Source organism: Budorcas taxicolor, chromosome 23, assembly GCF_023091745.1.
Source record: "Budorcas taxicolor isolate Tak-1 chromosome 23, Takin1.1, whole genome shotgun sequence".
NCBI classification, from domain to species: domain Eukaryota; kingdom Metazoa; phylum Chordata; class Mammalia; order Artiodactyla; family Bovidae; genus Budorcas; species Budorcas taxicolor.
In genome coordinates, this window is record NC_068932.1 from 36,580,294 (window position 1) to 36,607,570 (window position 27,277).

Consider the following 27,277-nt stretch of genomic DNA (forward strand, 5'->3'; position numbering starts at 1 on the left):
GGCCCCCAGGCTAACCCCCGCTTGTAGCCTTAAATCTCCTACCATGGGGGAAGAAGGCGGCGGCCGCAGCTGTGGGACCACTAGGGAGCTGCAGAAGCTGAAGCAGCAGGCGATGGAGTATTACCGCGAGAACGACGTTCCGCGCAGGCTGGAAGAGCTGCTCAACTCCACCTTCTACCTCCAGCCTGCCGACGTCTACGGGCACCTGGTAGGGACCTGGGACCAGAACCCTCTTCCCTCCAGCCCCTCTCCCCCCGCCCCGCGCTGCGGCAACGCGGGGCGCTTGCGCCGCAGAGTCGCGCACGCGCGCCGCCGCTGGGCCCCGGCTGGGTTGACGCGGCGCAGGGACCCTGAAGGGAAGAAGCGGAGTGGAAACCTGGCTAAAGGAATCTCGAGAGAGAAAGTGGTGGACTGGAAACTGCTGGAGGAAAGAGGGCTCTGGGCGGATTTGTAGCTACGGCGCGACAGCTCAGGGGCTGGCAGGCATCCTCACTACCTCGGGGCGGACCTGTCCGGCTGCCAGTTATCTCCTTTAATCACAGTCCTTTATACCTCATAGCTCAGTTTACCAACCTTCGGCGGCCTCCTTTTGACCACGGAGCGAACGCCTTTGGCTTTCGCTACAGCGTAGCCTTCAGCCCACCCCGGGGCCTCGTACCCAGCAGGCTCCCATCGCTTCCAAGCTTCGGTCGATTTCAAACCTCGGCTCCTTGACTTGTGGGCCCTGCGGGCGCTCCGGGGATGCCTGTCCCACCTGACCAGTTCTCACCTAAACTTCAAATTCAGATCAAAGTCTTGCCCCCCTTCGCCCTGGACTGATCGTCCTGCAGCGGCCTTGTAGCATCCCCTATTTTGTATTGAAACCCTCCTTAGGCAGCTTGTGAGCTCCTGTGGAGAGGGGTGGGGGCGGCGGGGCGGGGGTTCGTCTTTTCACATACCCCTTAGCTCCTCTGCTCAGCGCACCATCTGGTGCATATTTAGTTTTAAAGCCGTGGGCAGTTGAAACAAAGGCAGGCGTTTTCTCACTTCCAAACCCGTAAGTACTAACCAACACCCACCTTCTGAAAGGTATCATGGTTGGAACTGGTAGGGATTCGCACTACAGTGAGGCAGAATGACAACACCAAGCAGAGAATGTAAGTGCAGTGAAGAAGCAATGTGTCTACAGGGTTCAAAATCACATCTTGTCAGGGCAGTTAATATAGGGGATGTTCCACAAATATTTGTTTTTTTCGGTCTTGGCCAATACATCAAATCGGGGGAGGGGGGAGGGGAGGTGTTTATCGACGCACCTTGTGTTATGTGGTTACTGTGATATCACTTCATCCCTAGGACCATGGTGAAGTAAACCTTATGATTCCGTATTACAAATAAAGGAACCGTAACCCAGTGAATTTAGAATTGTTTCTCAAGGAACACTGTGAATGACAGACATCAAACCAGGCCTGTGTCCCTAGTACCTGGCAGAGTGCATAGCGGACACTCACGATGAATAAGTGAATGCAGCGCCCAATTCCATTCTCTTTCCGCAGTCTCTTGCCAGAGGAATTCTTGAAAGTTAACTAGTCCAACTTCCTCATTTTAGAAAGACCCCAAGCTCTTGTCTCGCAATGAATTAATGCAGAAGTTAAAACTGGAAACTTGGACCCTTGCCCCTAGTGTAATGCTCTTCCCAGTCTATTAGGCAACTAGGACTTTGGTTTATACAGCTCTTTGGGAACTTATACCTCAATTAGGGACAAGGGTCACTGATACATGAAATAACTGGAGTAATGGATAGGGTAATACAGAATTGTGTGCCAGACTGAGGAACAGACCACTGTGGGTTTGTTAAAGAAACTCAGGGGTGGGCAATATCCCTGTGGGCTGTGGCATGTGGGGGTTTTGGCCTGGGCTTTGACGAATGTTCAGGAGTTGACATAAAGGGACCTCCATTTCATTTTCTCAGTTGCTGCTCCAGTTCTTCTCAGTTGCTGTCGCAGGTCTGGCCCTCTTTATTCTCAGTCTCTCCCCCTCCCCCATCAAGTTCATCCCACGAATGCTGCCAGAGTAGTGTTCCTCATCCCAAATCTGACCATCGTTCTCTCACTCAGAACTTCCTGTGGTTCCCTCTTGCATGCTTAGTAAGATCCAACACATTCTAGTGTGTATGACTCACAGCGCTTGCCCCTACTTTGGTACACAGGCTTATCTATGCTTCCCTCCCCTGCTCCTCTACATGGGCCCGCTGACTTTTTTAAAAATGTTGTTTCCCAGTTCCCTCCCCTTCACTTATCCTATTCCCCCTACCTAAAGTATCTGCCTCAACTTCTCCCTGTTGTCTGCCTGTGGAATACTACACAACCTCCTGTGTTCAGCTCAAATGCCATTTCTTCCATGCTTCTCTTACATATTAGAGGAATTCAGGGAAGGGAGAGATCCCTGTGGGCAGTAGCAATACTATTTGCTCCTTCATAAAACTTATGATTAAGAGTTTGTGACTGGAAATCGGGCAGATTGGATTTGACCCTTAGCTCTGCTGCTGTGTAGCAGTAATGAACTGTTAAACTGATGGTCCCCAATGAACCACACCAACAGAATGAACACTCTGAAGTCCCTCCTATATTGACTGGGGTCGTGGCCTTATGACTTGCTTTGATCCGTAGGACCTTGGCAAGTATGATGCAAACAGAGGTTTGCTAAGGGCTGGCATGATGTACTCTTGCAATACTCTTGGAAGTTAGTCATGCTGAAAGGAAATCTGATTGCCATGCTAGAGAGAGTGAAAGAGAGAGAGATCCTGTAGAGAGAGGCCCTAGCAGATGTGAGAGACCTCCCAGATACACTGTGAGAAAGACAGATGACCTGGCAGCCCCTGGATGTTCCAACCATCCTGGCTGAGACACTGTACATATGAATGAAAGCATTTTGAGTACTCCGAATTGAATCAAGCCTACAGATGACTGAATCTGTATAGGAGACCCCAGGCAAGATCAACCAAAGAATTGCCCAGTTAAGCCCAGCCTAGATTGCAGAATCATGAGCAAGTAGATGGCTTGAGCCACTAAGTCTGTTACAAAGCATTAAACATTGGTTATTTTAAGACATTGGTTAATGAAGACATTGGTTATTTTATCTCGGACAGGTTTCCCTCTGGAATTCAGTTTGCTCATCTGTGGAACGGAGGTGATACTACCTTAAAGAGTTGTTTTGAGAAGTTAATAATATAATGTATACAAAGTGCCCAAGGTTGCATTAGACAGGTTGTGTCTGGCCTTTATTAATGTATGCAGGATTCAAATTTTGTTCTTGTTGTTTAGTTGCTAAGTCATATCTGACTCTTTGCAGCCCCAAGGACTGCAGCATGCCAGGCTTCCCTGTCCTTCACCATCTCTTGGAGTTTGCTCAGACTCATGTCCATTGAGTCAGTGATGCCGTCCAACCATGTCATCCTCTGTTACCCCTTTCTCCTCCTGCCTTCAATCTCTCCCAGCATCAGGGTCTTTTCCAACGAATCAATTTATGGAATCCCAAATATACCAGGCACTGTGGAATGTGATACAGTGATAAACAAGACCAAGTCACTCCTTTAAGGTACATACTAAACATTTTTAAAAAGTTAGTTCCATTTCCCTCCTTACACAATATGTGGTACATTGTAGGTGCACATTACTTGTTGAACTGAACTCAGTAATACACAAAAGTTAAACTAGATAATATTTTTCTTCTCAGGTATAGAGTAAGTAAATATTAATACTTACTCTATACCTGGGCTTCCGAGGTGGCGCAGTGGTAAAGAATCCGCCTGCCAATGCCAGAGACTCAGGAGACTCCGGTTCGATCCTTGGGTCAGGAAGATTCCCCTGGAGGAGGAAATGGCAACCCACTCTAGTATTTTTGCCTGGGGAATCCCATGTGCAGAGAAGTCTCATGGGTACAGTCCATGGGGTGGCAAAGAGTTGGACACAACTAAGCTACTGAGCACACATGCACGCACAGTCATATACAAACTATCATCCTGAAAATGCATGGATGGCTTGAAAATTGGCTTTTGCTTTAGCTCTGCTGGGCACCACCTCGGTGCTGGCACATTGCCGATGGATGTGAGATGACCAGTTAGGTAGGTTGTGGTCATTGGATGTTGAACTGAAAGATCAGAGGCCTAGTCTGCTATGTGGAAATAAAGAGTGAATACTGTCTGAAGATAAAAGAGGGTGAGGGGGTGGGCCTTCTCTCACCCTTCTTCCTTCCCTCCCAGCTCCTGGCCCTCTGCACAGGGGCCCAGTCGTGAATCTTTTAATTTTTATTATTGTATCTATTTGGCTGCGCTGGGTCTTTGGGGTGGCATGTGGAATCTTATTTTAGTTGCAGCATGTGGGATCTAGTTCCCTGACCAGGGATGGAACCTGTACCTCCTGCATTGGGAGCTCAGAGTCTTAGCCCCTGGATCAGCAGGGAAGTCCCTTGAATCTTTTTACTCAGTCTCCTTGAGAGGATTTTCTCCCTCAGCTTCATTCTCTTTCTTCTGTTTCTTGGATCAACTTCCAAATGACCTCTGTTCTTCCACATCAATGAAACTGCTGTCACTAAGGTTCCAACAGTCCTCTTTGAACATGTAGTTCTATGCATGAACTGATGGTAAATGAAGTACAGCCAATGTATAAGTCTTCACCTTTTAAAATACCTGCCTTGTGGGGAGGAATAATAATGAACCCACTTAAGGCTTCCTGGGTTTGAATGCATCGCAGTTTTCTAGAAGCCAATTGACTTCAGCATCTTGGATGGAAGGATAGGTTAGGACCCATAAAGAATGAACCAGGACCTTTAAATAAAGACATGCCTGTGAGCTTCCCATGAGAGTTCAATAGACAAATTTCCCCATGTACCAGAGGCTAAATCCAAGTCTCTTTATGTTCCCAAAGAGCTGTTAGACTAATCCCAGAATGAGGACATTCACAGAGAGCTTTACTAGAAACTAGAGTAAATGTGAATGACCTTTCAAAGATAAATTAGATGTGGTATTTTTGTGTTTTTTTTTATGTGTGTGTGTGTTGAAGGCAAACTGCTTTTCTAAACTTGCAAAACCTCCCACCATATGCAAAGTTGTGGGGAAAAATGTGCTGGATGGACTTGGGCTTCCAACCCTCCAAGTGGAAATATTCTGCACCATTCAAAATTTTTCCAAGGTAGGAAGTAACTTAAACTTGTTCTTCTCTTTGTCTTGGCTCCACTGCATTTATTAGCATTTACTGTCTAAATAGTGGGAAATTAATGTTTTGAAATTCAGTGTCTGTGAAATACACATACAGTATTTGTAGGCAGTTATGAACCCAAAGCATGAATCATACAATCTGCCCTGATGGTTTATTATGCGCACTGTTGGTACAGACCTGAAGGTGATCTGAAGATTGAGACATGAAATGGGGCAAAAATAGTTTTAAAACTCTGACACTGCTAATGTCATGAGTTCTATAATCTGCAGATAGGGTTATAGACTCATGTATTTACATAAAGATTTACATAGATTTGGTGGCTCAGATGGTGACGAATCCGCCTGCAGTGCAGGAGACCTGGGTTGAGTCCTGGGTTGGGAAGATCCCCTGGAGAAGGCAACGGCTACCCACTCCAGTATTCTGGCCTGGAGAATTCCACGGACAGAGGAGCCTGGTGGGCTACAGTCCATGGGGTTGCAGAGTCGGACACGACTAAGCGACTCTCTCTCACTTACACAGAATTATAGATATGTAGACTGATCTACATTAAGAAAAATTCATTGTTATCCAGGAAAATAATTATGATTAAATCTGTCTCCTTTTTGCTATTTTTGAGAGAGGCAATGATAGAAATGAAGTTCAGTGTAAGGTTTTTATAAGAGTATTTTAACAAGGTAATAATTTTAAACATTCCTTGAAGTCGGGTTCCACCGTGTTTCAATAGCTATAAAAATCTCAATGAAAATTATAGATTCTTATTTTCTCTTTGAAATTGGTGATAAAATATCGTGTACCTTAAAGTTGGATACATTCAATTTCCTATTTCCTGTGAAAGGCAGGGAAAATGTAGAGCACATTTCTATTGTTTTCAGAACATATGTTCTGTGGTGATCGCGACGCACTTTGAAGCCCACGAGAACACTTCACCTGAGCTAGTTGAAGCCGAGGAGTTAGAAAGGGTGGATGCTGTCAGTACCGCAGTGCAGTGGGTCAACGAAACTCTCACTGAGGAGCTCCACGGCCTGGTGCCCTCCAACCAGGCTGAGGTGGATCAGGTACTCAGGTCAGTATGAAACCTTGAAACGTAAGTGTCCAGTATAATTATGTACCTATTTTCTTTCCACTTCACCTGCCAATGAAACAGGTGTGTCCTATCTATAGGGAAGGACTTCCTAGTTGGGAAATCAATTAGGAAACATGCTAAAGCATCAACATGCAGCATGAAATGTTTTTCTCCTGAAAACCCTCTTATTAAACTTTTACTGTGTAAGGCTACATAAGGCCTTTTGGCCTCTTTTTATGCATAGGGCTTTCCTAGGATTCAAAGTTTCTGTGGAAAAGGATGAAGAATTCAGACATCATCTTTTTCCCCTCTGTACCTCCTCACATGAGTCATCCCCATGAGCCTCTCTTATCCTTTTGTATGACCCAGTGGGTGGTGCTTATGTTCTGATCTCCAAACACAGCCAGATATTCCAGGCCTTGCCCACAGGTTGACTCTAAAATGTGCAAACCAAGGAAGAATGGCTATGTGAGCATAGTTCACATAGCTAACCCAACCACGTGTGGGTTAACATTACTTTTCCTTTTGTGTAGATCAATGCCACAATCCTCATGGCCAAAGAAAGTCAACTGGATTCTCTTTCTTTAAGTTTTATCATTTGCTTAATTGTGTGTAACTTCACATTTTAGTTTGCATCAGAGTTGTAGCGTGAACTTTTTTTGAATAGCTTTTTACAGGTTTTGAATGCTATATAATTTAGTGTGAGTTCTAATTGTGTCTTTTATAAATAGCATGTGTGTGTGTGTGTGTGTATGCACATGTGTGTGCTCAGTCGTGCCTGACTCTATAACCCTATGGATTGTAGCCCTTCAGTTTTTGAATGCAATTCCACTTCTTTGTGTGTGTTATTTGCTATTAACATATCCTTAATTGTTTTCCTAATCTCTTAGTCATACCTTCTACTTCATTACATTCCTTTTTTTCCTGGAACTTTCCCTCCCAAATCTCCCATCTTTGAGTTGTTCCTCTCTAGACCTACTCGGAGAAGGCAATGGCACCCCACTCCAGTACTCTTGCCTGGCAAATCCCATGGACGGAGGAGCCTGGAAGGCTGCAGTCCATGGGGTCGTGAAGAGTCTGACACAACTGAGCGACTTCACTTTCACTTTTTCACTTTCATGCACTGGAGAAGGAAATGGCAACTCAACTCCAGTGTTCTGGCCTGGAGAATCCCAGGGACCGTGGAGCCTGGTGGGCTGTCACCTACGGTGTTGCATAGCGTCGGACACGACTGAGGTGACTTAGCAGCAGCAGCAGCAGACCTACTACAGCGATGTCATAAGATATCCCTTCATTGTTCTCCTGTTTCCTGGATCCCATATCTTCCTCTTTCTTGAATTACTGGATTACATCCTGTAAAAGTAAGGATGAAGGCTTCTCTCATGGTACAGTGGATAAGAGTCCTCCTACCAATGCAGGAGAACACAAGTTTGATCTCTGGTCAGGGAAGATTCTACATGCTGCCGAGCAACTAAGCCCACACCTGCTGAGTCCAAGCTCTAGAGCCTGAGAGCCACGACTAGTGAAGCCTGCGTGCCTAGAGCCTGTGCTCTGCAACAAGAGAAGCGACCCCAAGAAGCCCACACACCGCAACAAAGAGTCGCCCTCGCTTGCTGCAGCTAGAGAAAATACTCACCCAGGAACGAAGACCCAGCAAGGCTATGGTTTTTCCAGGGACCATGGAGCCTGGTGGGCTGCCACCTATGGTGTTGCATAGCGTCGGACCATCCATATATGGTCATGTATGGATGTGAGAGTTGGACTGTGAAGAAGGCTGAGCACTGAAGAATTGATGCTTTTGAACTGTGGCGTTGGAGAAGACTCTTGGGAGTCCCTTGGACTGCAAGGAGATCCAACCAATCCATTCTGAAGGAGATCAACCCTGGGATTTCTTTGGAAGGAATGATGCTAAAGCTGAAGCTCCAGTACTTTGGCCACCTCATGCGAAGAGTTGACTCATTGGAAAAGACTCTGATGCTGGGAGGCATTGGGGGCAGGAGAAGGGGACGACAGAGGATGAGATGGCTGGATGGCATCACGGACTTGATGGACGTGAGTCTGAGTGAACTCCGGGAGTTGGTGATGGACAGGGAGGCCTGGTGTGCTGCGATTCATGGGGTTGCAAAGAGTCGGACATGACTGAATGACTGAACTGAACAGCCAAAATATATATATATATATATATATATATATATATATATTTTTTTTTTTTTTTTTAAGTAAGGATGAGAAGAGTATTTGGGATATAAATTTTTGTAAGGGTATTCTTACATGTGAAAATGTTAGCATTTTGCCTTCATGTTTGACTGTTTAGCTGAGTATAGAATTCTCATTTGAAATCTGTTTCTTTCATTACTTTAAAGGCACAGCCCCACCAGCATCTGATGGAAATTTGATTCCCAAATCTTTTTTTTATTTTGGCTTGTTGTTTTTTGTCTCTGGAAATTTTTACCCTCTTTTTATTCCAGGGAGCTGAAATTTTATTTAGAGGTACCTAAGTTGGGGTTACCAAAAAATTTTTAGCTGTTCATTTTAAGCACTCACCTCAAATTTTAAAAAAAAGTTAGTCCTGCATATAGTGCTATGTATTTCACTGTCTATGCTTGCCTCATTTTTTGTCTGATGGTCATTTATTCAAAAAGAAAATCCAGTAGCCCTTAATCAAATTATTTCTTCAAATTTTACTTTAAAAATAATAAGCAGGGCTCAGATAATATTTAAAATGAGCACCCGAAATCTTTATACATTTATTTCCAGGCCAAAATGATTTTCAGTTCTTGAACACGGTTTTATAACAGTGTCATTTTTCAGTCTTGGAAATTGAAGCAGATTTGTTCTTAGGTAGCTTTAAAAGCAGAGTTAGCTACTGAAATATTTTAGGGTCAGCACTAAAACGGGACCAAAGTTACAAGCGATCTTCCTAAATAATCTCATTATAAATCCATACTTTCTTGACGTTAAGGACATTCTATGAAAATAAAGTACAAGAAGATAAGGAGAGAAAAGAATTGGAAAAGAACCTAGGAGACTCAACAGCACTTTCACCCCAGCTGCTGCTACCACCACCTCCTCCTCCACCTCCATCCAAGAAAAAAGGACAAAAGCAAGGTCAGTGGCTTATCATCTTGTAGAACCAACCATAAGTAACAAATGTGGGGGAAGAAAGGCTGAAGCTTGGACTGCATTTTCAAGTTCAGGTCTCTCTGCTGCACACCTGGGTTGGGTTCCCACCAGGTACCATCCATCCTCCATGCCATTTCCTTGCTTGAAGCTACAATGTTAGGTCAGCATGGTTTTACCCCATCTTGCCCTCCAGTTTTATTTGTAAGATAAAAAATATTTCTTACCCAGATGTAAGCACTTAGTAAGCAAAGGACTCTGAGCAATACTTTGGACAAAGTATTCTGAACAGTACTCTCTGCTGAAGGGCAGAGAGGGTGGCGGTGGGGGATGACATGGAGACCTTCAACTGCTTCTCAAATTTCCCATTAGCTCATCAGAAAGCCACTCCATATTTTAAAATTTAATGGTATCCTTTGATACACATAACCAACATTTCTGCAGTCCCAGGTAACATATTAAGGAAAACTTTCTTTGGAAGACCTTGCCATTTTAAGGCATATAATTGAAGTTATCATGGCCCTTTGCTCCACGCCTTCCAACATACTGTTCACCTCAGTTCCTCTAATATATTAATTCCAGAGCTGCTGCTAGTATTGTAGCAGTGTTTTGTATGTCCATCCAATTACAACATGCTCCTTGAAGGCATGAATCATGCCTCATTCAAGTTAGAACTGCCAGTTCCTAGCATGATGCTGGGAATAGACTAAATACCAGATGAGTGTGGATTCCATTGAGTAAGAAACCACCAGAACCATAGACCAAAGAGATCATGAAGACAAGGTCTCTTATTTCATAGATTCAGATGCTGAGGCCCAGAAAGAGGAGGAGAGTTGCCCAAGGCAGAAAAATCTTGTTAGACGAATCTTCTGGAAGGTGGGGATGGCTGCTGCTGAATCATAGGTAGAGACCACCAGTGGGTGTTCATTTGGTGGTTTCTTTTGACTGATAGAACTTGGAATGTAAGACGGGAAAAAGTAGGAGGGAACCGTAATTTGCCAAACGTTTAATGTGTGCTGGGTGCTTACACATCTGACTCCACTTACCTTACGTACCTGACTTAGGTCAGCAGCTGTGGGAAAGCAGAGAACAGGAGGGGAACGAGAGATTTATTATGGACGCTCTGGTGCCTGATCAGACTAAGTGGCTGAGAGTATATGAGGGTGAAAGATGGCTGGGGATTCTGAGTGGATGGTTAGATCTGGAAGGAATTCCTCATAGAAAAAGACATCCACTTGGGGCTGGCAAGCAAGATAACCAGTTAGATATACACATGAGATGTTCAACAAAAAGCTGGGTATGAAAGAGTGATGGTGGAACATAGAAAAACAAAGGGTTTGGAATTCAGAGACTGTCCAAATGCTCTCCTTAAATTCACGTTCTGCTGGATGTGGGAAAAGTCTTTAAGCCTGCGCCCTCATTTAGATGAGATAACAATTTCTACCTTATATGACTGTGGAAGGAGTTAATACTGAATATTCTAAAATGTCTTCGGCAAAATCCATGGCTGAGGACTGTTTGGACGTTAGAGAGTAGTGACATCAGACAGAAAGTTCTCGGGGGTGGAAGTGGTGAATATGTTCTTCCCAGCCTCAGTTCTCAGCCTTTGCATCTGTAAGTAAAACACTGAAAAATACAGTTTTATCATAGTCACACTTCTGCTTTCTGGAAAGCAATCTTTTATCAAATTTTTTTTTTTTCAGGAAGGATGGAGACTTCTGCAGAAAAACCAATTATAGCTGCAGAACCTCCTGAGCCTGTCCTCTGTGGCAGCATGGCCATAGGGGCTGTGTCACTGGCCGTTGCCAAAACCAGTGCTGTGCTGGACAATAATCCTCTCTACCTGAACATTGCATTATTGAAGCACCACCAGGTTAGTGGCCATTACACACCTTTACAAGGACCATGAGTGTCTCAATACGAATGAACCATGTTTCTCATTTCCTCTTGCCGCCCCCCACCCCCATTTCAGGAACAGCCAGAAAAGCTAACTATACCTCTTCTGATGGTGTCGCTGGTCAGCTGTGGGAAGTCATCACCTGGGAAGCTGAATTTGATGAAAGAAGTGATCTGTATACCCCATCCTGGATTAACAGCTAAACAAGTACCTTACATTATCTCAAACTACCTTTTCTTTAAAAAAAAAAACAAAACTTCATCATTAGTAAGTTTTTAGTGGATGCCCCCAAGGCTTATGATACCAATGGGAAAGGAATTAAATTAAAAATGAGAAAAAAATTTAGGAAATTAGGGAAGCGGGAAGAAAACAAGACCACAAATGAAAGGGGACCACATTTAGATCACCTTGGATCTCCGGCTCTTTATAATATTGACTCCTGCTAGAGGATCACAGTTGAGTTTGAGCAAGCTCCAGGAGTTGGTGATGGACAGGGGAGCCTGGTGTGCTGCAGTCCATGGGGTCTCAAAAGTGTTGGACATGACTGAGCGACTGAAATGAACTGAGAGGCTCAGAGAGAAGCCTTGAGAGTGCTAGAAGGATGTTCTTTGGGGGCAACTGAGATATCTTTATTTACTAGTCTATGCACAATGGCTGCAGCAAGAGAAAGCTGGCACTTTCATAGGAGCCCTTCTGTTAAGTAGGAACTTCAGAGCCTAGCAGATTGCCTGGCACATAAGAGAGGTTTAGTGCACGTTTATGGAATATGGAAGGAAGGAATCCTAAGTGGCATGTTTACTACTCAGAGGTCTGTCAGTGCCTAACTGTTCTTCAGTGGCGTAAATGAGTCAATACACCTCTTTATATCTTCGTGAAATATTCTGCCAATTAGGCATTAGGGAGAACTAAGCATTCGTATTCTGTAGTGGATGTTTACAGGAAAAGGACAGGAAGCTCCGTCCCCTCTGGGCAACATAGTGACTGATATTTTATCCAACCTAGTGAAAATCTTTTTTTTTTTTTAATCTCAAGATGATTTCTTTATGATAAAGAATTCTTTTTATTTTTTTAAGGGAAATAGGCATTACCTCGCTTATATCAGTTTTGGAAGACTCGGATTTATATCTGGCGCACCATCTGTCAGATCCCGTGCAGATCCTGGTGCCAGGATCTTCCCTTCAGTTAATATCTGTTGTGCTATTTGGGTACCAGAGTGTTTGGCATGCCATTCTTCGTCTGTCTCCATATTGCAGATCCCACCTCAGCAGAATACATCCTCCCCCTTTCTAAGTGACAGTGGATTTATACTAATTCAAACACTCCCATGCAGAAGCCCTTGATGACCTGCGACATGTGTTGCAAGAAGGTTGGTCAGGAGACCATGAAAGAGAGTGAAGTTAACGTGACTCAACCAACTAAACCAGCCAGTTCTGAACAGTGAAGAGAGGATAAGGAGGAAGAGCCTCTCATTCATTTTCACCCAAATAAAAATGGAGAGTTGAAATAAGCATTTAATCCTCTGATATTGTAGGCCATATGTAATTCACTATCCAGGATGTCTAATCAAAGACCCTACAAATATTCTGAGTTAGAAATATTCATGTGTGGTGTAAGTGTTTATATTTAAAATTCTAGACTGCAGTTGTGAAGTGTGAAGTGAAAGTCACTCAGTCGTGTCCGACTCTGAGACCCCATGGACTCTACAGCCCATGGAATTATCCAGGCCAGAATACTGGAGTGGGTAGCCTTTCCCTTCTCCAGAGGATCTTCCTGACCCAGGGCTCAAACCTGGGTCTCCTGCATTGCAGGCAGATTCTTTATCAACTGAGCTATCAGGCAGTTGTGGAAGATCACGGTTATTCTGCTTACAGGGTGTGGAGATGCTTCTGGAAATTCAGAAACACATCAACAAAGCAATTGAAATGGTATGTAAAGAGGATATATGGTATGTACTAACTGATGCTTATATACCTTCTGGTGTCAAAATTATAGTTCATATGCAACATGATCAATATTGTTGCTACAGATAGGAAAACGTATTCATCTTCTTTGAGTTTCGACCATGACCCAAGCTCCTATGTTCCCTCATTGGCTATGTGGCCAGTTTCTAATGGAATTTAATCATCTCATTTTGATTTCTGAGGCAGCTGGCCCTGTGCGAAGATTATGAGGGAAAGACTTGGCCCCTAAGATCATGAGAGGCTGCTTGGTGTGATGGTGAAGGCACGGTCACATGTGCCTGCTCAGAATCCCAGTGTTGGGCAAATAAGTACCCTTGACTGAGAAGACTTGGGGAGAGATGTCACAGAGGCTGCATGAGGGCAGCTGTAGAGGAACCAGGTGGTTCCATCATATTCTTTTTTTAATTTAAATTGGAAGATAACTGCTTTACAATGTTGTGTTGGTTTCTGCCATTCAACAATGTGAATCAGCCATAAGTATACATATATTCCCTCCCTCTAGAGCCTCCCTCCCATGCCACCCCCATCCCACCCTTCTAGGTTGTCACAGCACACCGGGTTGGGCTGCGTGTGTTATACAGCAGCCTCCTATTAGCCATCTTACATATGGTCGTGTATATGTTTCAATGCTACCCTCCCAATTTGTCCCACCCTCTCCTTCCTCCACTGTGTCCACAAAGTGCATCTCTGTGCACGGATGCATCAGGAATACGTGTTCAGATGCAGGAATGTACAGTCATGTTCTGACTAGGGTCGTGCACAGGGCACAGGCTGAGGGGCCCAATCCTTGACTTTAACTTTGGAATAATGCTGCATTTATAGAGAAGCTGCAGAGTCGGTGCAGAGAGTTCCCAAATACCCCCTCACCCCAGTTTCCCCCAGGGTTAACAGGATACATCACCGAAGCACATTTATCACAACTAAGAAACCAAAAGGCTACGTTACTACTAACTGAACTCCAGACTTTATTCAAATTTCACTGATTTTTCCACTAACGTCCTTCTTCTGTTCCAGGATCCAATCCTGAGCCCACAGTTACATAGTGTGAGGCTTCTAAACTACATGATTAGGACGCACTAGCTGATTCTCCTGCAGGATGGGGGCCAAGATGCCATCTCAATATGATGTGAAGGAACTTTGGCTCCAGTGCAGTCTTGCCAGCACTGAATCAGTGATGGGGTCAGGTGGCTGGCGCCCATGCCCTACAGTTGATCAGAATTGCTTTAAGCACCTGGCTACCCACTCCAGTATTCTTGCCTGGAGAATCCCATGGTCAGAAGAGCCTGATGGGCTACAGTCCAAGGGGTCACAAAGAGTCAGACACCACTGAGTGACTAACACTTTCACATATTCATACTGGAGCCAGTTTCCAGGGTGATTTCCAGGAGGCCAACTTCCTTATAGGTGACCAGCCTGCAGAGATTCAGACTTGGACAAGTTAACCCTCACCTTGCCTTTTGTGTTGCCCCTTTACCAGCTGTGGGCCCTTGTGCCAATTACGTAACCTTTCTGCCTCAGGCTCCTCGCCCACAAAATGGATATGACACATTTTGAGGAGTATACAAGTTGAATATATGCAGTGTGCTCAGAGCCGACCCAGCCCTGAGCAGTGCCTAGTGGTGGTGGCTGTCAGAGCAGGTGGAGGAGACCCAGCTTAGAATATTAGAGATTCAGGATATTTGAGCTTTCTGCAGTCATCCTGACTTTCAAATTTTTAATTATACAGTTTATTTTTAATTATACAAGTAGATCATGCATGTTCTTATTAAAATTCAAATTCTGGTAGAGCCAGTCCCGCCCACCCCACCCCTGTGCTAACTCTACCTGCCTGGACCCCACACTCACCACCACCCTCAGTTCCAGTTCCATCTCTAGAGCTGACCACTGTTAAAAATTGAGTGTGGTCTTCTAGCCTTTGTTTTGTATTTATACACACAAATATCACACATACAAGTATATAGCATGATTTGTATTTAAAATCATATAAAATTCTGCACAAATCTCTGCAGATGCTTTATTTCTTTACCCTTTTTGTGTTCATCTTTTACTGATAATTTAGGAATTCTTTCTGTAATAAAGGCTTCAATCCTTTCTACATGTTACATTAATACCTAATTTCCTCTACCACATTGCCTGCCTTTTTAACTGTATTTTATGAAGTCATAGAGATATTTTTTCTTTTTCAATTTCGACAAAATAGAATGTATCACTGTGTTCTTCTAAGGCAGTGGTTCTTAGTGGGGAGTGATTTTGCCCAAAGGGACAATTGACAATGCCCAGAGACGTTCTGGGTTGTCCCAGTTTGAGGCTCTCCTGGCATCTAGAACACTGAGATCAGGGATGCGGCTACACTTCCAACAGTGCACGAGGCCGCCCTTCAAGCAGAGGATCACCCAGTCAAAGTATCAAGAGTGCCATGGCTGCGAAACGGCTTTTGCCCTTGCTCAGCTCTGGGCCACGAATATGCTGCTCTTTACCTGGAGGGTTCGGCACTCCCATGTTCCCCCCTCCCACCAGGTATCCGCTTCTTCCGAGTCCCCTTCAGCTCTGCACTCCCCATCACACCGCCTTCTTCCTGGTTGTTACCTGCATCTCACTATCTGCCATCACTAGATCACAGCTTCCTGAGCCAGTGCTGTGTGTGTGTCTCGCTGTCTCTCTTGGCACATCACTTCGCTTCCTATATTATTTTTATTAATACCAAGGGATAGAAAGCTCAGCTGACTCCACAGTGAAAAGAAGCAGGATGACTTCTGTATTTGTGTATACTTGAGTATGAACCTTGTTGATTCTTGACAAACATGCCCCCGCTTATAGAGGCAATAACTGCTGGGCATTAAAGTGTGTCGTCTTTTTGGGGGGATGGCTGTGCTGGGTCTTTGTTGATTTTGCACGGGCTTTCTCTTGTTGTGCTGAAGCTGAAGCGCCAATACTTTGCCCACCTGATGCAATGAACTGACTCATTAGAAAAGACTCTGACGCTGAGAAATATTGAAGGCGGGAGGAGAAAGGGACCACAGAGGATGAGATGGTTGGATGGCATTACTGACTCTTCAGACATGAATTTGTACAAGCTCCGGGAGTTGGTGATGGACAGGGAAGCCTGGCGTGTTGCAGTCCATGGGGTCGCAAGGAGTCAGACATGACTGAGCGACTGAACTGAACTGAACTTGTTGTGGAGCACAGGGCCCAGGCACATGGACTTCAGCAGTTATAGCATTTGGGCTCAGTAGTTGTGGCATACATGGGCTTAGCCATTCTGTGGCATGTGGAATCTTCCTGGACCAGGGATTGAGCCCATGTCCCCTGCATTGGCGGACAGGTTTCTGTCCACTGCACCACCAAGGAAGTCCCAAAGTGCATCCTATAAAAGGCTAAATCCATGTTACAGTGTGCTGTCAATACTGCAAACTGTGGGAGCGTATCATTGGTAATTTGCTTTGCTTTTAGTATCACATGACATTACATACATCAGATCCAGCAGATTTAATGACCATCAGCTATTTCCGAAAGTCAAACCTATCCTGTAGGTGAGAGTGTTTGCACCATAAGAATATTTAAAACAATATGTTGGGCCTTTAAAAGCAAATCCCACACTGGGGTTATTCCTTATGGACAAGAAGGGGACTTAATACCCTCCTGTAAAAAAGAATTCCTGAACACAGCAGGAGTCAGGACATGATGAGGGAATACTTACTTATATAAGTAAAAATGCATGAACATGTATACCCATAACCCACACATGTGATCAAAGACAGAATGTAAGAATGAATGAAAGGGAACATGTACCTGATTTTGAGAAATGGTTTGAGGTTTATGAAGTTAAAGAGTGGTTGGCATCACCCATGTGTGTGTGTGTGTGTGAGAGAGAGAGAGAGAGAGAGAGAGAGAGACACGTGCAGCGTGACCAGCTTGGCCCCAAAGCAGTTGCCAGGTCAGAGGACCAAAAGCTCTGCCTGCTGCCACAGACGTGTCTGAAAATCCCGAGTGACATATCTTTATCTTCTGTCCCACAGTCCCCTCCTCCAAAGCCAGAGACGAAAAAAAGTCACGATGGAGGCAAAAGAGGCCAAGTAAGTAAATGCATTTCCCCCACTCTGTATGACAGGTCATTTATTCCCCGCCCCCTCCCCTCTCCCATAGTCACTCTGCTCCAGGACCAGGCCTCACATAAACAGAAATTGCATGGTGACTGGGACCTACGTGGCCAGCCCCCAGAGCTGGAATATCATTCCATCCCTGCCTCTCCAGTAACAGGCTGCTGGGCCACCACTGCCTGCAATCGTCTGGCCCACTGAAATCTCAGACTTTGATCTTTCCCCAAGATCATTTGGGTCCTCACACCTTCTTCCACTGTTGTGCATCCTCTGTGCTGTGTCCTTTCAGCTGGAGTTGCCCATCCTTTTTAAAACCTTCCTTGAAGAGTTACATTTTTTTAAACATTTTTACAGATGTGCTGCACTGTGCTTAGTCGTGTCCAACTCTTTGAGACCCCATGGACTGTAGCCTGCCAGGCTTCTCAGTCCATGCTGATTCTCCAGGCAAGAATACTGGAGTGGGTTGTCCTGCTCTCCTCCAGGGATCTTCCCAACCCAGAAATCGAACCCAGGTCTCCTGCATTGCAGGAGGATTCTTCACTGTGTGAACCACCAGAGAAGCCCTTTGAACAGTTCAGTTCAGTCACTCAGTTGTGTCCAACTCTTTGCGGCCCCATGGACTACAGCACGCCAGGCTTCCCTGTCCATCACCAACTCCCGGACCCTACTCAAACTCATGTCCATTAGGTCATTGATGCCATCCAACCATCTCATCCTCTGTTATCCCCTTCTCCTCCCGCCTTCAATCTTTCCCAGCATCAGGGTCTTTTCCAGTGAGTCAGTTCTTTGCATCAGGTGGCCTTTTAACAGTTATATCCTTCTAAAGGAAAATGGGACACAGGGAAGAGCAGGTCTAGAGGAAGAAGGCAGAGTTAGGGACAGGTGGGACAGACACTTATAGGGACAGACTGAAGACTCACCAGCCTGGTAGTCATGGCTCAGGTCAGCCCGTGTTCAGTGGTAGAGCCAATAGAGAGATGACATGCGCAACTAAAGAGAGAGGAGTGTGTTCCCAGGTCAAACTTGAAAACCTCGGGAGTAAGAAAACTGTTCCCAGATACTGCAGAACACTTATCTGCCCAGAGGTCATGCAGACATGAGCGGGAACTAGGACAAGGTGAACGGAGAGTCAGAGGACCTTGTGTTTGTAGAGCTGAGTCTGGTTATTAACTGCCAACCACCAGAAGCTCCAAGAACCTTAGCGTGTTATATTCACATGCGTGGTTTTCTTGATCCTGCAGCAGCAGATCACCAGCAAGATGTCCCATCTTGGCTGTTTGACCATTAATTACGACACTATAGAGCAGCCACTGCTCCTCATACAAGGAATCTGTGCGAACCTGGGGCTAGAATTGGGAACGAACCTGCATCTAGCCATCAACTGTGCTGCACATGAGCTGATGGACAATGTAAGTTTCCACTCCAGAGTTTTTGCCTTTTGTTTCGGTCCCATTATTTTTAAATTAGAACTCAAAAGAGGAGCCTATCTGTTTATATTTCCAAACAAATTCTATTTTTTCAAGTAATATCATGGAAGGGTCCAAATATAAATGGAGTTGGGAAAGCCAGGTTAGCTAATGACCAGACAACGTGCTTTGCTGTGTTTAGTCACTCAGCCGCGTCCAACTCTGTGCAGCTCTATGGACTGTAGCCCGCCAGGCTCCTCTGTCCGTGGGGATTCTTCACCAGGCAAGAACACTGGAGTGGGTTGCCATACCCTTCTCCAGGGGATCTTCACAACCCAGGGATCGAACCCAGGTCTCCCACATTGCAGATGGATTCTTCACCATCTGAGCCATCAGGGAAGCCTACAGTCTTTTTCTGATGGACAATAATAACATAACCATATACCTTTAAATATTAACAGGAAATGTCATAATAATTATATAGAGAAATTCTGTAATAAAAGTGACTAAATGGATTGCTTACATTGAAATCATGAGAACTGCTGAAAAATAATTTAACAAATTGGTATGTTCTGCTGAGTACATTCATTTGGTTGATGAATGCTGAATTGGTCAAGCATAAAGAGTGAGTCAATTGTAACTATGACTTGACAAGCTCTTCTAGACACATGGTTCTTGGAGTTTTTGCTGGTGACTCACTTTTTAAATATAAAAAGTATTTCCAAGTTATTGAAGTTTTTGGAGAATAATTAGTAATGGTAATTAATGTCAAATTCAGGGGACATGACCAAATAGGATTCCACTTTAATTTGCAATTCTAATTTTTTACTTCAAAGGAAATCTTGAATAGTATATTTGAAACCTAAGTATCAGCTGACTTCTAAAGTTTTTAGTTTTCTAAAGAAACTAAGCACAGAAAAGAATGTTTAAGGTAATTTTCTATTCTTCACATAATGATTGGTTCCTAGGCATACCATTAAGAAAAATAATTGCATGTTTTCATCTACAACGTATACCATGAACTATGAATATACTGACTGCTAGCGCTAACGAGACTGGATATTTATTGCTTATATTAGGTAAAATGCATTAGCTAGATAGCAGATAATTCTTATGTTAGTTCAAAGTCACTGAAAAAGTTAGTTCAAAGCATTTGCTCTCTGACAAGACAAGATTGTATAAGTTTTGCAGTATAGAAACTAAGCGTTCTTAACCACTTTTTAACGTGAAAAAAGTACAGAATCTCTTCAATGATGGAGTTCTTAGGAACCTGCTTAATTCTAATGGAATCCATTCTGTTAGCAGCCATAGGAAGGCATTAGTAAATCAGAGTCATTCTGGTGCACTCCACCTCCCTCCCCACACCAAATGCCCCAGGTATCACTGCTGGACACAGATTTGGACTGGAATAAGGGTGCTGTGTTTACAGACATCATACTAAATTCTCCAGGTCCGTTCACTCCTATATGAAAGTACCTGGGGGCATTCCAGACTTCAGATGAACAGGCTACACTAGAATTCCACTTCCAAAACAATAGTTACTACTAGGACATGCCTGCTTGCTTTCACCTAAGTCTCTTTACGTTTCATATTGACTGTTCATATCTCAAAAGTCTAGCCCTGCCTTCAGATTTAAAATATTCACAGTAAAGGAAACAAGCTAAATTCATTCACTGTGAGCTGAACAATGGTAGTTCTAGTGAGTAGGCAGGTTTGCACTGCTATTCTGTTTATGAATTTATGTGATTGCCCATCTTCCAAGCACCCAGGTATCTGGCATCACATCCTAAAACTGACGTAAGGAATTACTCCTCTCCTTCTCTGCAGGCAGTTGTTTTGTGCAGAAGGTTTCATCTGAAGTCCGTGGGAAGAGCTGTATGGGGCATCCAGAGAAATGCAGACTTGATTTTCTCAGGTTGATATTTAACAGATATTTAAAGTAAAAGGCACAGATTTCTCGTGTGAGGGTGGCCTGAAAATAACCCGCAGTCTTTTATATGAAATGAATGAAAATGAAGTTGAATTGCATCTTTAATGTTGGAAGAACTCATCATTCAGCCTTTAATATCTTCTTTACACTTATCAGAGTAAAGGAAAGTATGAAGTGATGATGGGGACCTACAAAAATGCAGCTGAGATGGTTGACCTGTATGTGGATCTGATCAACAAGTTCCCTTCAATTATTGCCTTAATTGATCCTTTCAGGAAGGAGGTAACGGGATTCACCTTGAATTTCATAATAAAACAGAACAAAGTCTCATTCTTTTTGATCTGTAGATTTGAAATGTAATTTGGGCTGGGATATTTTATTTGGGCATTTATGAGAAAAGGCCCTTACCAGGCAAATGACTAGCAGAAACAGAATTACCTAGGAGTGTGCCCATCTGCGGGATAAAACACGTATCCCCCAGCACTTCAGAGTACTTGTGTGTTTACCAGCAGCCTAAGTGATGTCAGACGAGCCTGCTGTGCTGGCTGGTGCTTCAATAGGTTAATCACACATCATTTCCAAGTGCTCATGGAAACAGAACTTCAACTAGGCCAAATGTTTTTTAACCTAAATTCAGTTACTACACATGTATAGACATTAAAAAAAATTCTTTAAAAGATTTGAGATATTGGGGTTTTCTGACCTGTTCACACATCCAACAAGGATTGTCTGTGTGCCTACAACTATCTCTCTTCCTAACCCACTTAAACTTCAAAACTTACGTTCTTGATTTTATGAACTTGAGAGCCATCAGATATAGTGAGCAGATATCCTCTTTGAGATAACTCAGCTATTAAAATTTGAGGGACAGAAAGAGAGCTGGATCTTACTGGTGCCCCAGGCTCTCTGAGTCCCATCTTTCCTTTCACAGCCTGGGTTGCATCCCAGCACTTGTAGAAGATGCTGAGCCCAGATCTTGCATCCCACCGGATGTTATCTTCTGCTTCTTGTCCCTAGGCTCTTGCCACAGCTCTTTTTTAATGTGATAAGATGCACCTGTATTGTCTGTCCTAATGGGACAGGTGGAACTCTAGTACAACAGCTGGGAAGACTGTATATTTCTATTTAAATAAGCATCTCATTTCATTTGGTGGTCTCACCAATTAAAAATAAGGGTGTTGGGAATGAGGGTCTACAGCCCTGCTCATTTCTTTCCATTGTCTTTTTACCAGAAATAACATTAACATCCTCCAACCAGCCAGTCTTTAGCAGCATTGTGGATAACACAGTGGGTGGGAAAAGCCTGTGCTTGGAGGATGTCAGAATCAACGTGGAGAAAAGCATTTAATGTGTATTAACATTTTATTCATTATATCTTTAAGCTCAAATTTGATCACTTTAGGTTTCTATTCCACGAAGCCTATTAACTTGTGTGGCTGTGGTACAAGCAGCATTCAGCTGAAAAATGCAAAAAACAAACAACTCCCCCCAAACCCCTAGCTTGTATATCTCAGAAAGGTGTCTAACTTTGATTGTCTACTATATGATTCCTGTTGTTTTGTGATGATGCTCCATTCACTGTAATGACGAATTCTTAAATATCCACCCAGGACTCTGAACAGTGGGACAGCATCTATAATGCTCTTGGTTCCAGGTGTTACATAATTGCAGGCACCACATCCAAAAGCATCTCTAAACTGCTAGAGGAGGGCAGCATCAGCATCCTCAAATACAGCGGGCTGATCATAAAACACACAAACCAAACCACGATGTCGGACTTGGTGGAAATAACCAATCTCATTGACGGTGAGTGGAAATACAGATCCGAAAGACTCATTATGAACTTAAATACACAGTGTATCAGGCACTAAAAAGCATGGAATCCATCTTGGAAGAAAAAAACACCCCAGCCATTTGTGAGTGATTTGGTGCTAAATAGCAAAATGTACCTTACTACTGATTCAGTTCATAATGTTCTAAGAACAGCCGCACCCAGGAGGTCGCCCCTTTCAGGGAGGGCTACCACAAACACATGGCTGAGGCTGCTGTTCTCTCAGTTTCACAGGACACCACAGTGATTTCTTTTTTTCAATCATTAGCCCACACTGGCTTTTTTTTAGTTTCTCAAAAGTTTCAAGCTCTTTACGACCTACAGGTCTTTGAACATGCTGTTCCTTCAGCCTAGAATGCTTTGCCCTGTACCATTTAGTTGACTAACTAGTCCTGATCCTTCAGATCTTCTTGACCTAAATGAAACCTCTTCAGATGCCTTTTCCTAATTTTCCCCACCCCTCACTGGCTACTCTGAATCTTTCTCATCCCATATTTTCAACTGTAGTAACTAGCCACAATTTGTTCAGTTGGGTCTGACTCTTTGAGAGCCGAGGCTTCCCTGTTCTCCACTATCTCCCAGACATCACACTCATGTCCATTGAGTTGATGATGCTATCCAACCGTCTCATCTTCTTGTTGCCTCCTTTTCCAGGGTGTTCTTGGGAGTCTTGTTCACTTATGCACAGGGCCTGAAACATGAGTACCGTGAGTGGATCTCGGGGACTAAGCAGAAGGCTAGTCTTAGAGCTGGTGCAAGACTCAGATGGAGACTGGGAGCCAGGGGCCTGGGCTGGTGGCAGCAGATGGAATGAAATGCCTGTGGTCCCTTTGCCTGCAGCCTGCCCCGGTCTAGGGCCCAGGCAGGGTGGCTTGCAGGTGGTGGGAGAGACGCCCTGGGCCTGGCCTTTCTCCCTGGGCCTGGCACTTGGCAGACATTCTGTTCCATGCCAGATCACTGCTGTAACTCCTGCCTGTAAGACACAACACTGTCACCACAGGAAGAACTCTGGATTGCAGTCTTTGTGGGCTTTGGCAAATTTTAAGGGAGTTTGAGATCTTTAAACGTGATTGATTAAGTACTGTTAACACTGCTCTTCTAATAAGTCAACATTCAGAAAGACAGTTTTCCTTTGAACAAAATTTTACATGAATTGTGAAATCTGTTATTTAGGCATATGATGCCCTTGTACTTACTTGTATTTTGACTCTAAGATGCACATTTTTCTACATTGAACATGGATGATTGTCTTACAGCTGTGGTCTGAGAAATGTGTCAATCTAACTTGAGCGTTTTTCTTCTTTAGTGGTAATAATGGTGCCTCTTACAATCGAGGGTATCTTAGATTCGATGAAACATAGCATTCATTTAATGTTCATTATCTACACAGATATAATCAGGGTACTAGAAATGCAAATTTCTAGTTAGAATTCTCAGATGGTCAACGAATTGACTCTTCACAGTTTTAAACCTCTGGCAGACTTTAAAGTTTTATTCTGGAGGCTTGTATCTGCTGATTAGATTCATACCATCTAAAATAAAAAGAATTCCTCTGCTTACAGGTAAGAAGCTCATCGCTGTCTTTGGAAGTACAGAAGGAGAGTCATCTGATGACAGCCTTGTCGATTTGGTAAGTGCTAAAAACCAGTCCGTTGCAGAATTGCCAAAACACTGCTTTTATCACAAAATGGTGTTTCAGAGCGGTGGACTTTGGCAGACAAAGTCATGTAACCTTTTATGAAAGATTTGCTTCCTCCCAGACAGCTGCCTTTTGCAAAGAGCTAATCTTTGAACTTTTAAAAACAAGAAAAATTGAAGTCCTGGGAAAATGATGAGCATACTTAAATGACTGGGGTGCGCACTTGCAATCTTACCTCCGAAAATGAAGTGATAAAGGCCAGAGTGTTCTTATATAAAAGTCAGCACACTCCCATGACTAGGATAGCATCTGACGTACAGTCACACTATCTCTGTACCGCTGAGTCTTCTCGGCTTGTAAGCAGGCCGCTTTACTGATGTAACGTGAGAAACTGACTTCAAGGCCGCTTTATACATGTAAGATGAGAAACTGACTTAGGAGAGTAAAACCAAAACACACAGGGACAGTGTGTGGGTCCCTTCTCCCTCAAGAGTTTAGTTTAGCAAAATATGACTCCATTTAAAATAAGCTGTTCCTCGTCCCTTTAGGCTGTTGGACTTGGTGTCCGGTTTATCAAGTTGGGAGGTCTTTCTCGTGGCGAACGGGTGACCAAGTACAACCGCCTCTTTACTATAGAGGAAGAACTTGGCCAGAATGGAACACTGGGTATGTGCTGCTTTCTGCTTTGTTTTCTTTTAGCCATGAATAAGAGAACAAAGATTGGGAGAGGGAGGAATAGAAGTCGCTCAGCAGGCGGGCAGGGGAATCCAAAGACTATAAACAAGTGCTGACAAAACCAGGATGGCATTCGCCACAATGTGCCTTGTTTTCTTAATGGATTATCTGTTTACCTGAATGTTTAAAACTCTCGCCCTTTTTTTTTTCTTTTTTTTTTTTGATGAATAGGCTGTGTGATGCTTTTCAATAGACTTAATTGATTGGAATTTCCAAGCCTACCTTTTGTTATGGCCCAAATTATACTTAAGGTTTCTCTGCACAGCCCAAGAAAGTTAAAGACAGATGTTTCCCTGGTGGTTCTTGGCAACAATTTGTCTTAAGTAGACAGCATGTTAATTTAATGTACCTTGGGAAGACTAGTCTCAAGAGAAATGAACCAGTCACTTATGACATCAAACTTTGTAAATCTGCATGGATAGAAGCAGCTTATGTACCAGCTACCTGGAGAGAAAACCCCCAATATGCATTTTTACTCTTTATGTATCACTGTGACAGCCAAAAGCAAGCATGCAAAGACGTTTAAAGAGACTAATACTTGTCTTTGCAAAATTCTAAAACTATTTGCATTTTAAAATGGAATTAACATACTGCAAAAAAGGATGTTATTTAAGTAGTGCTGACATACTTGTTACCATAAATCAGGCCAGGGGTCCCCAACTTGCAGGATCTAATGTCTGATGATCTGAGGTGGATCTGATGTAATTAATAACAAAGTGCACAATAAATGTAATGCACTTGAATCATCCCAAAGCCATCCCCTCACCACCCTCCCCCTGGTTCATGGAAAAATTGTCTTCCACGAAACCAGTCCCTGGTGTCAAAAAGGTTGGGGGCCGGCCACTGCCATAAATGTAACTCTTGAATGAGACAGATATATTACAGAAAGTATTGTGGAGAAGCAAGGAAGTCCTACTCAATATAGGCACTTTTTTCAGGGACCAGTAGAAATAGTAACTATAAATTTGTCACATTTAACATATGTAATGACCTTGACACACATCCTAAGATTTATGGAAAAAAAAAGATATAATGGGGAGACTATGTCTCAGTCATGTAAGGGCAGTCAAAAGTTCGTATTATTTAGTGTGTAACATGAGGGCTTTTTTTTCAAATGGGTAAAATTATATGGCTCCTACCTATTGTCTGATTAATTTTTGTCATCCTGACTCGTGGAAGCTTTAGATTCCCTAAATGACTGATCACATTTCCAACCAGACTTCACCGCAAGGGGAACAGCTGCTTTGGGGCAACAAAAAGGACTCTAGTGACCGGAGGCCCAGCTCCTCCCTAGTGACAGTGCTGGCCCCTGAGCATTCCGGAATGGATTAACAGATTAATGAGGATTTTGCTGAATTGGCAGTGGTCAATACATGTGAAGGGGGACCAAAAAAACTGGAAAAGCAAACCACTCCACTGAGAGGTTGCGTAGGAAATCTTGGCAAAAGTTCAGCCCTTAAAACAGTGTTCCTGCTACGGGGACCTGAGTGCAACAGTCTAAGCCGACAGAGGCTGACCTTGGAATAGTTAGTTGGCAATGATTTGTCTCATGAAGAGCACTGGCCTTCCCTCCAGTTCATCTTCCTCTTATCCTATGCTGCTCAGCCTCTGGCCAAAGTCCGCTGTACACCAAACGTTCCAGAATGTTGTCTAAGGATACAATGCAAACTGAACAGAATATATTGCAGCTAACGTATAACCAATGACAGGCCCGCTTTTTGGCAGTTCTAGAATCCTTTCTAATGGTGTGACACCTCTGGACAGTTCTGAAGCTGCTCTCCTTTAAATCCTGTAACGAAGATTAAAAACTGGAACCAGGGGCTTCCCTGCTGGTCCACTGGTTAAGACCCTGTGCTTCCAATGCAGGGAGCATGGGTCTGATCCCTGGTCAGGGAACTAAGATCCCACATGTCACATAGCCAAAAAAAAAATAAAGCAGCCACTGAATTAGTAAACTTTATTGTTGTCATTTTTTAATAGGCTTCAATGAAGAACACACATTTTTCTACTGGAATGAGGAAGCTGAAAAGGCTAGCGAGCTGCCCGAGGTCCCTGAGCCCATCTTCCCCACAGGGGTTGTGGAGGAACATGCCAAACTCTGAGCATCTTCCCACCGGGGTTGCACACACCCCAGCTGACAGCCACACCACTCAGACTATTAGACTGATTGACCTGGAGGAAATCTTCATTTTGCTTTTGCTCCAAAAACTTCACTAACTCGTGTGCTTTTTCTTCCTTTACGTTTACTGTTTGGTGAAAGACAGAGATAGTATTTTGCCTGAAATTATACCTGTGAACCTGTCTTCCAGCTGTCACACTGCTGTGGGGATCCTGTTTGTACATGCTCATGCTCTGGTTCAGGGAAAAACTGTCTTGCACATGTTCGTATATGTCCATTTGAGGGGG

General features: G+C 43.7%; 1 protein-coding gene across 1 annotated transcript; it reads left to right on the forward strand.

Moving 5' to 3' along the window:
- The first annotated feature begins 43 nt into the window (after positions 1-43).
- On the forward strand, positions 44-26,973 carry ENO4 (enolase 4). The gene is made up of 14 exons (XM_052661155.1): positions 44-208; positions 5,037-5,165; positions 6,065-6,255; positions 9,218-9,363; positions 11,079-11,248; positions 11,348-11,479; positions 13,144-13,197; positions 17,250-17,306; positions 18,572-18,739; positions 20,823-20,948; positions 22,277-22,472; positions 24,060-24,127; positions 24,685-24,802; positions 26,852-26,973. The coding sequence occupies exons 1-14, from the start codon at positions 44-46 to the stop codon at positions 26,971-26,973; spliced, it is 1,842 nt and encodes a 613-aa protein (XP_052517115.1).
- Positions 26,974-27,277: the final 304 nt, after the last annotated feature.

Excerpts from the sequence above, each read along its gene's own strand:
- ENO4 (XM_052661155.1), top strand. The coding sequence starts at position 44 with ATGGGGGAAGAAGGCGGCGGCCGCAGCTGTGGGACCACTAGGGAGCTG. Across the intron at positions 18,740-20,822 it reads CACATGAGCTGATGGACAAT|AGTAAAGGAAAGTATGAAGT; the intron begins GTAAGTTTCCAC and ends TACACTTATCAG. Across the intron at positions 22,473-24,059 it reads AATAACCAATCTCATTGACG|GTAAGAAGCTCATCGCTGTC; the intron begins GTGAGTGGAAAT and ends CTCTGCTTACAG.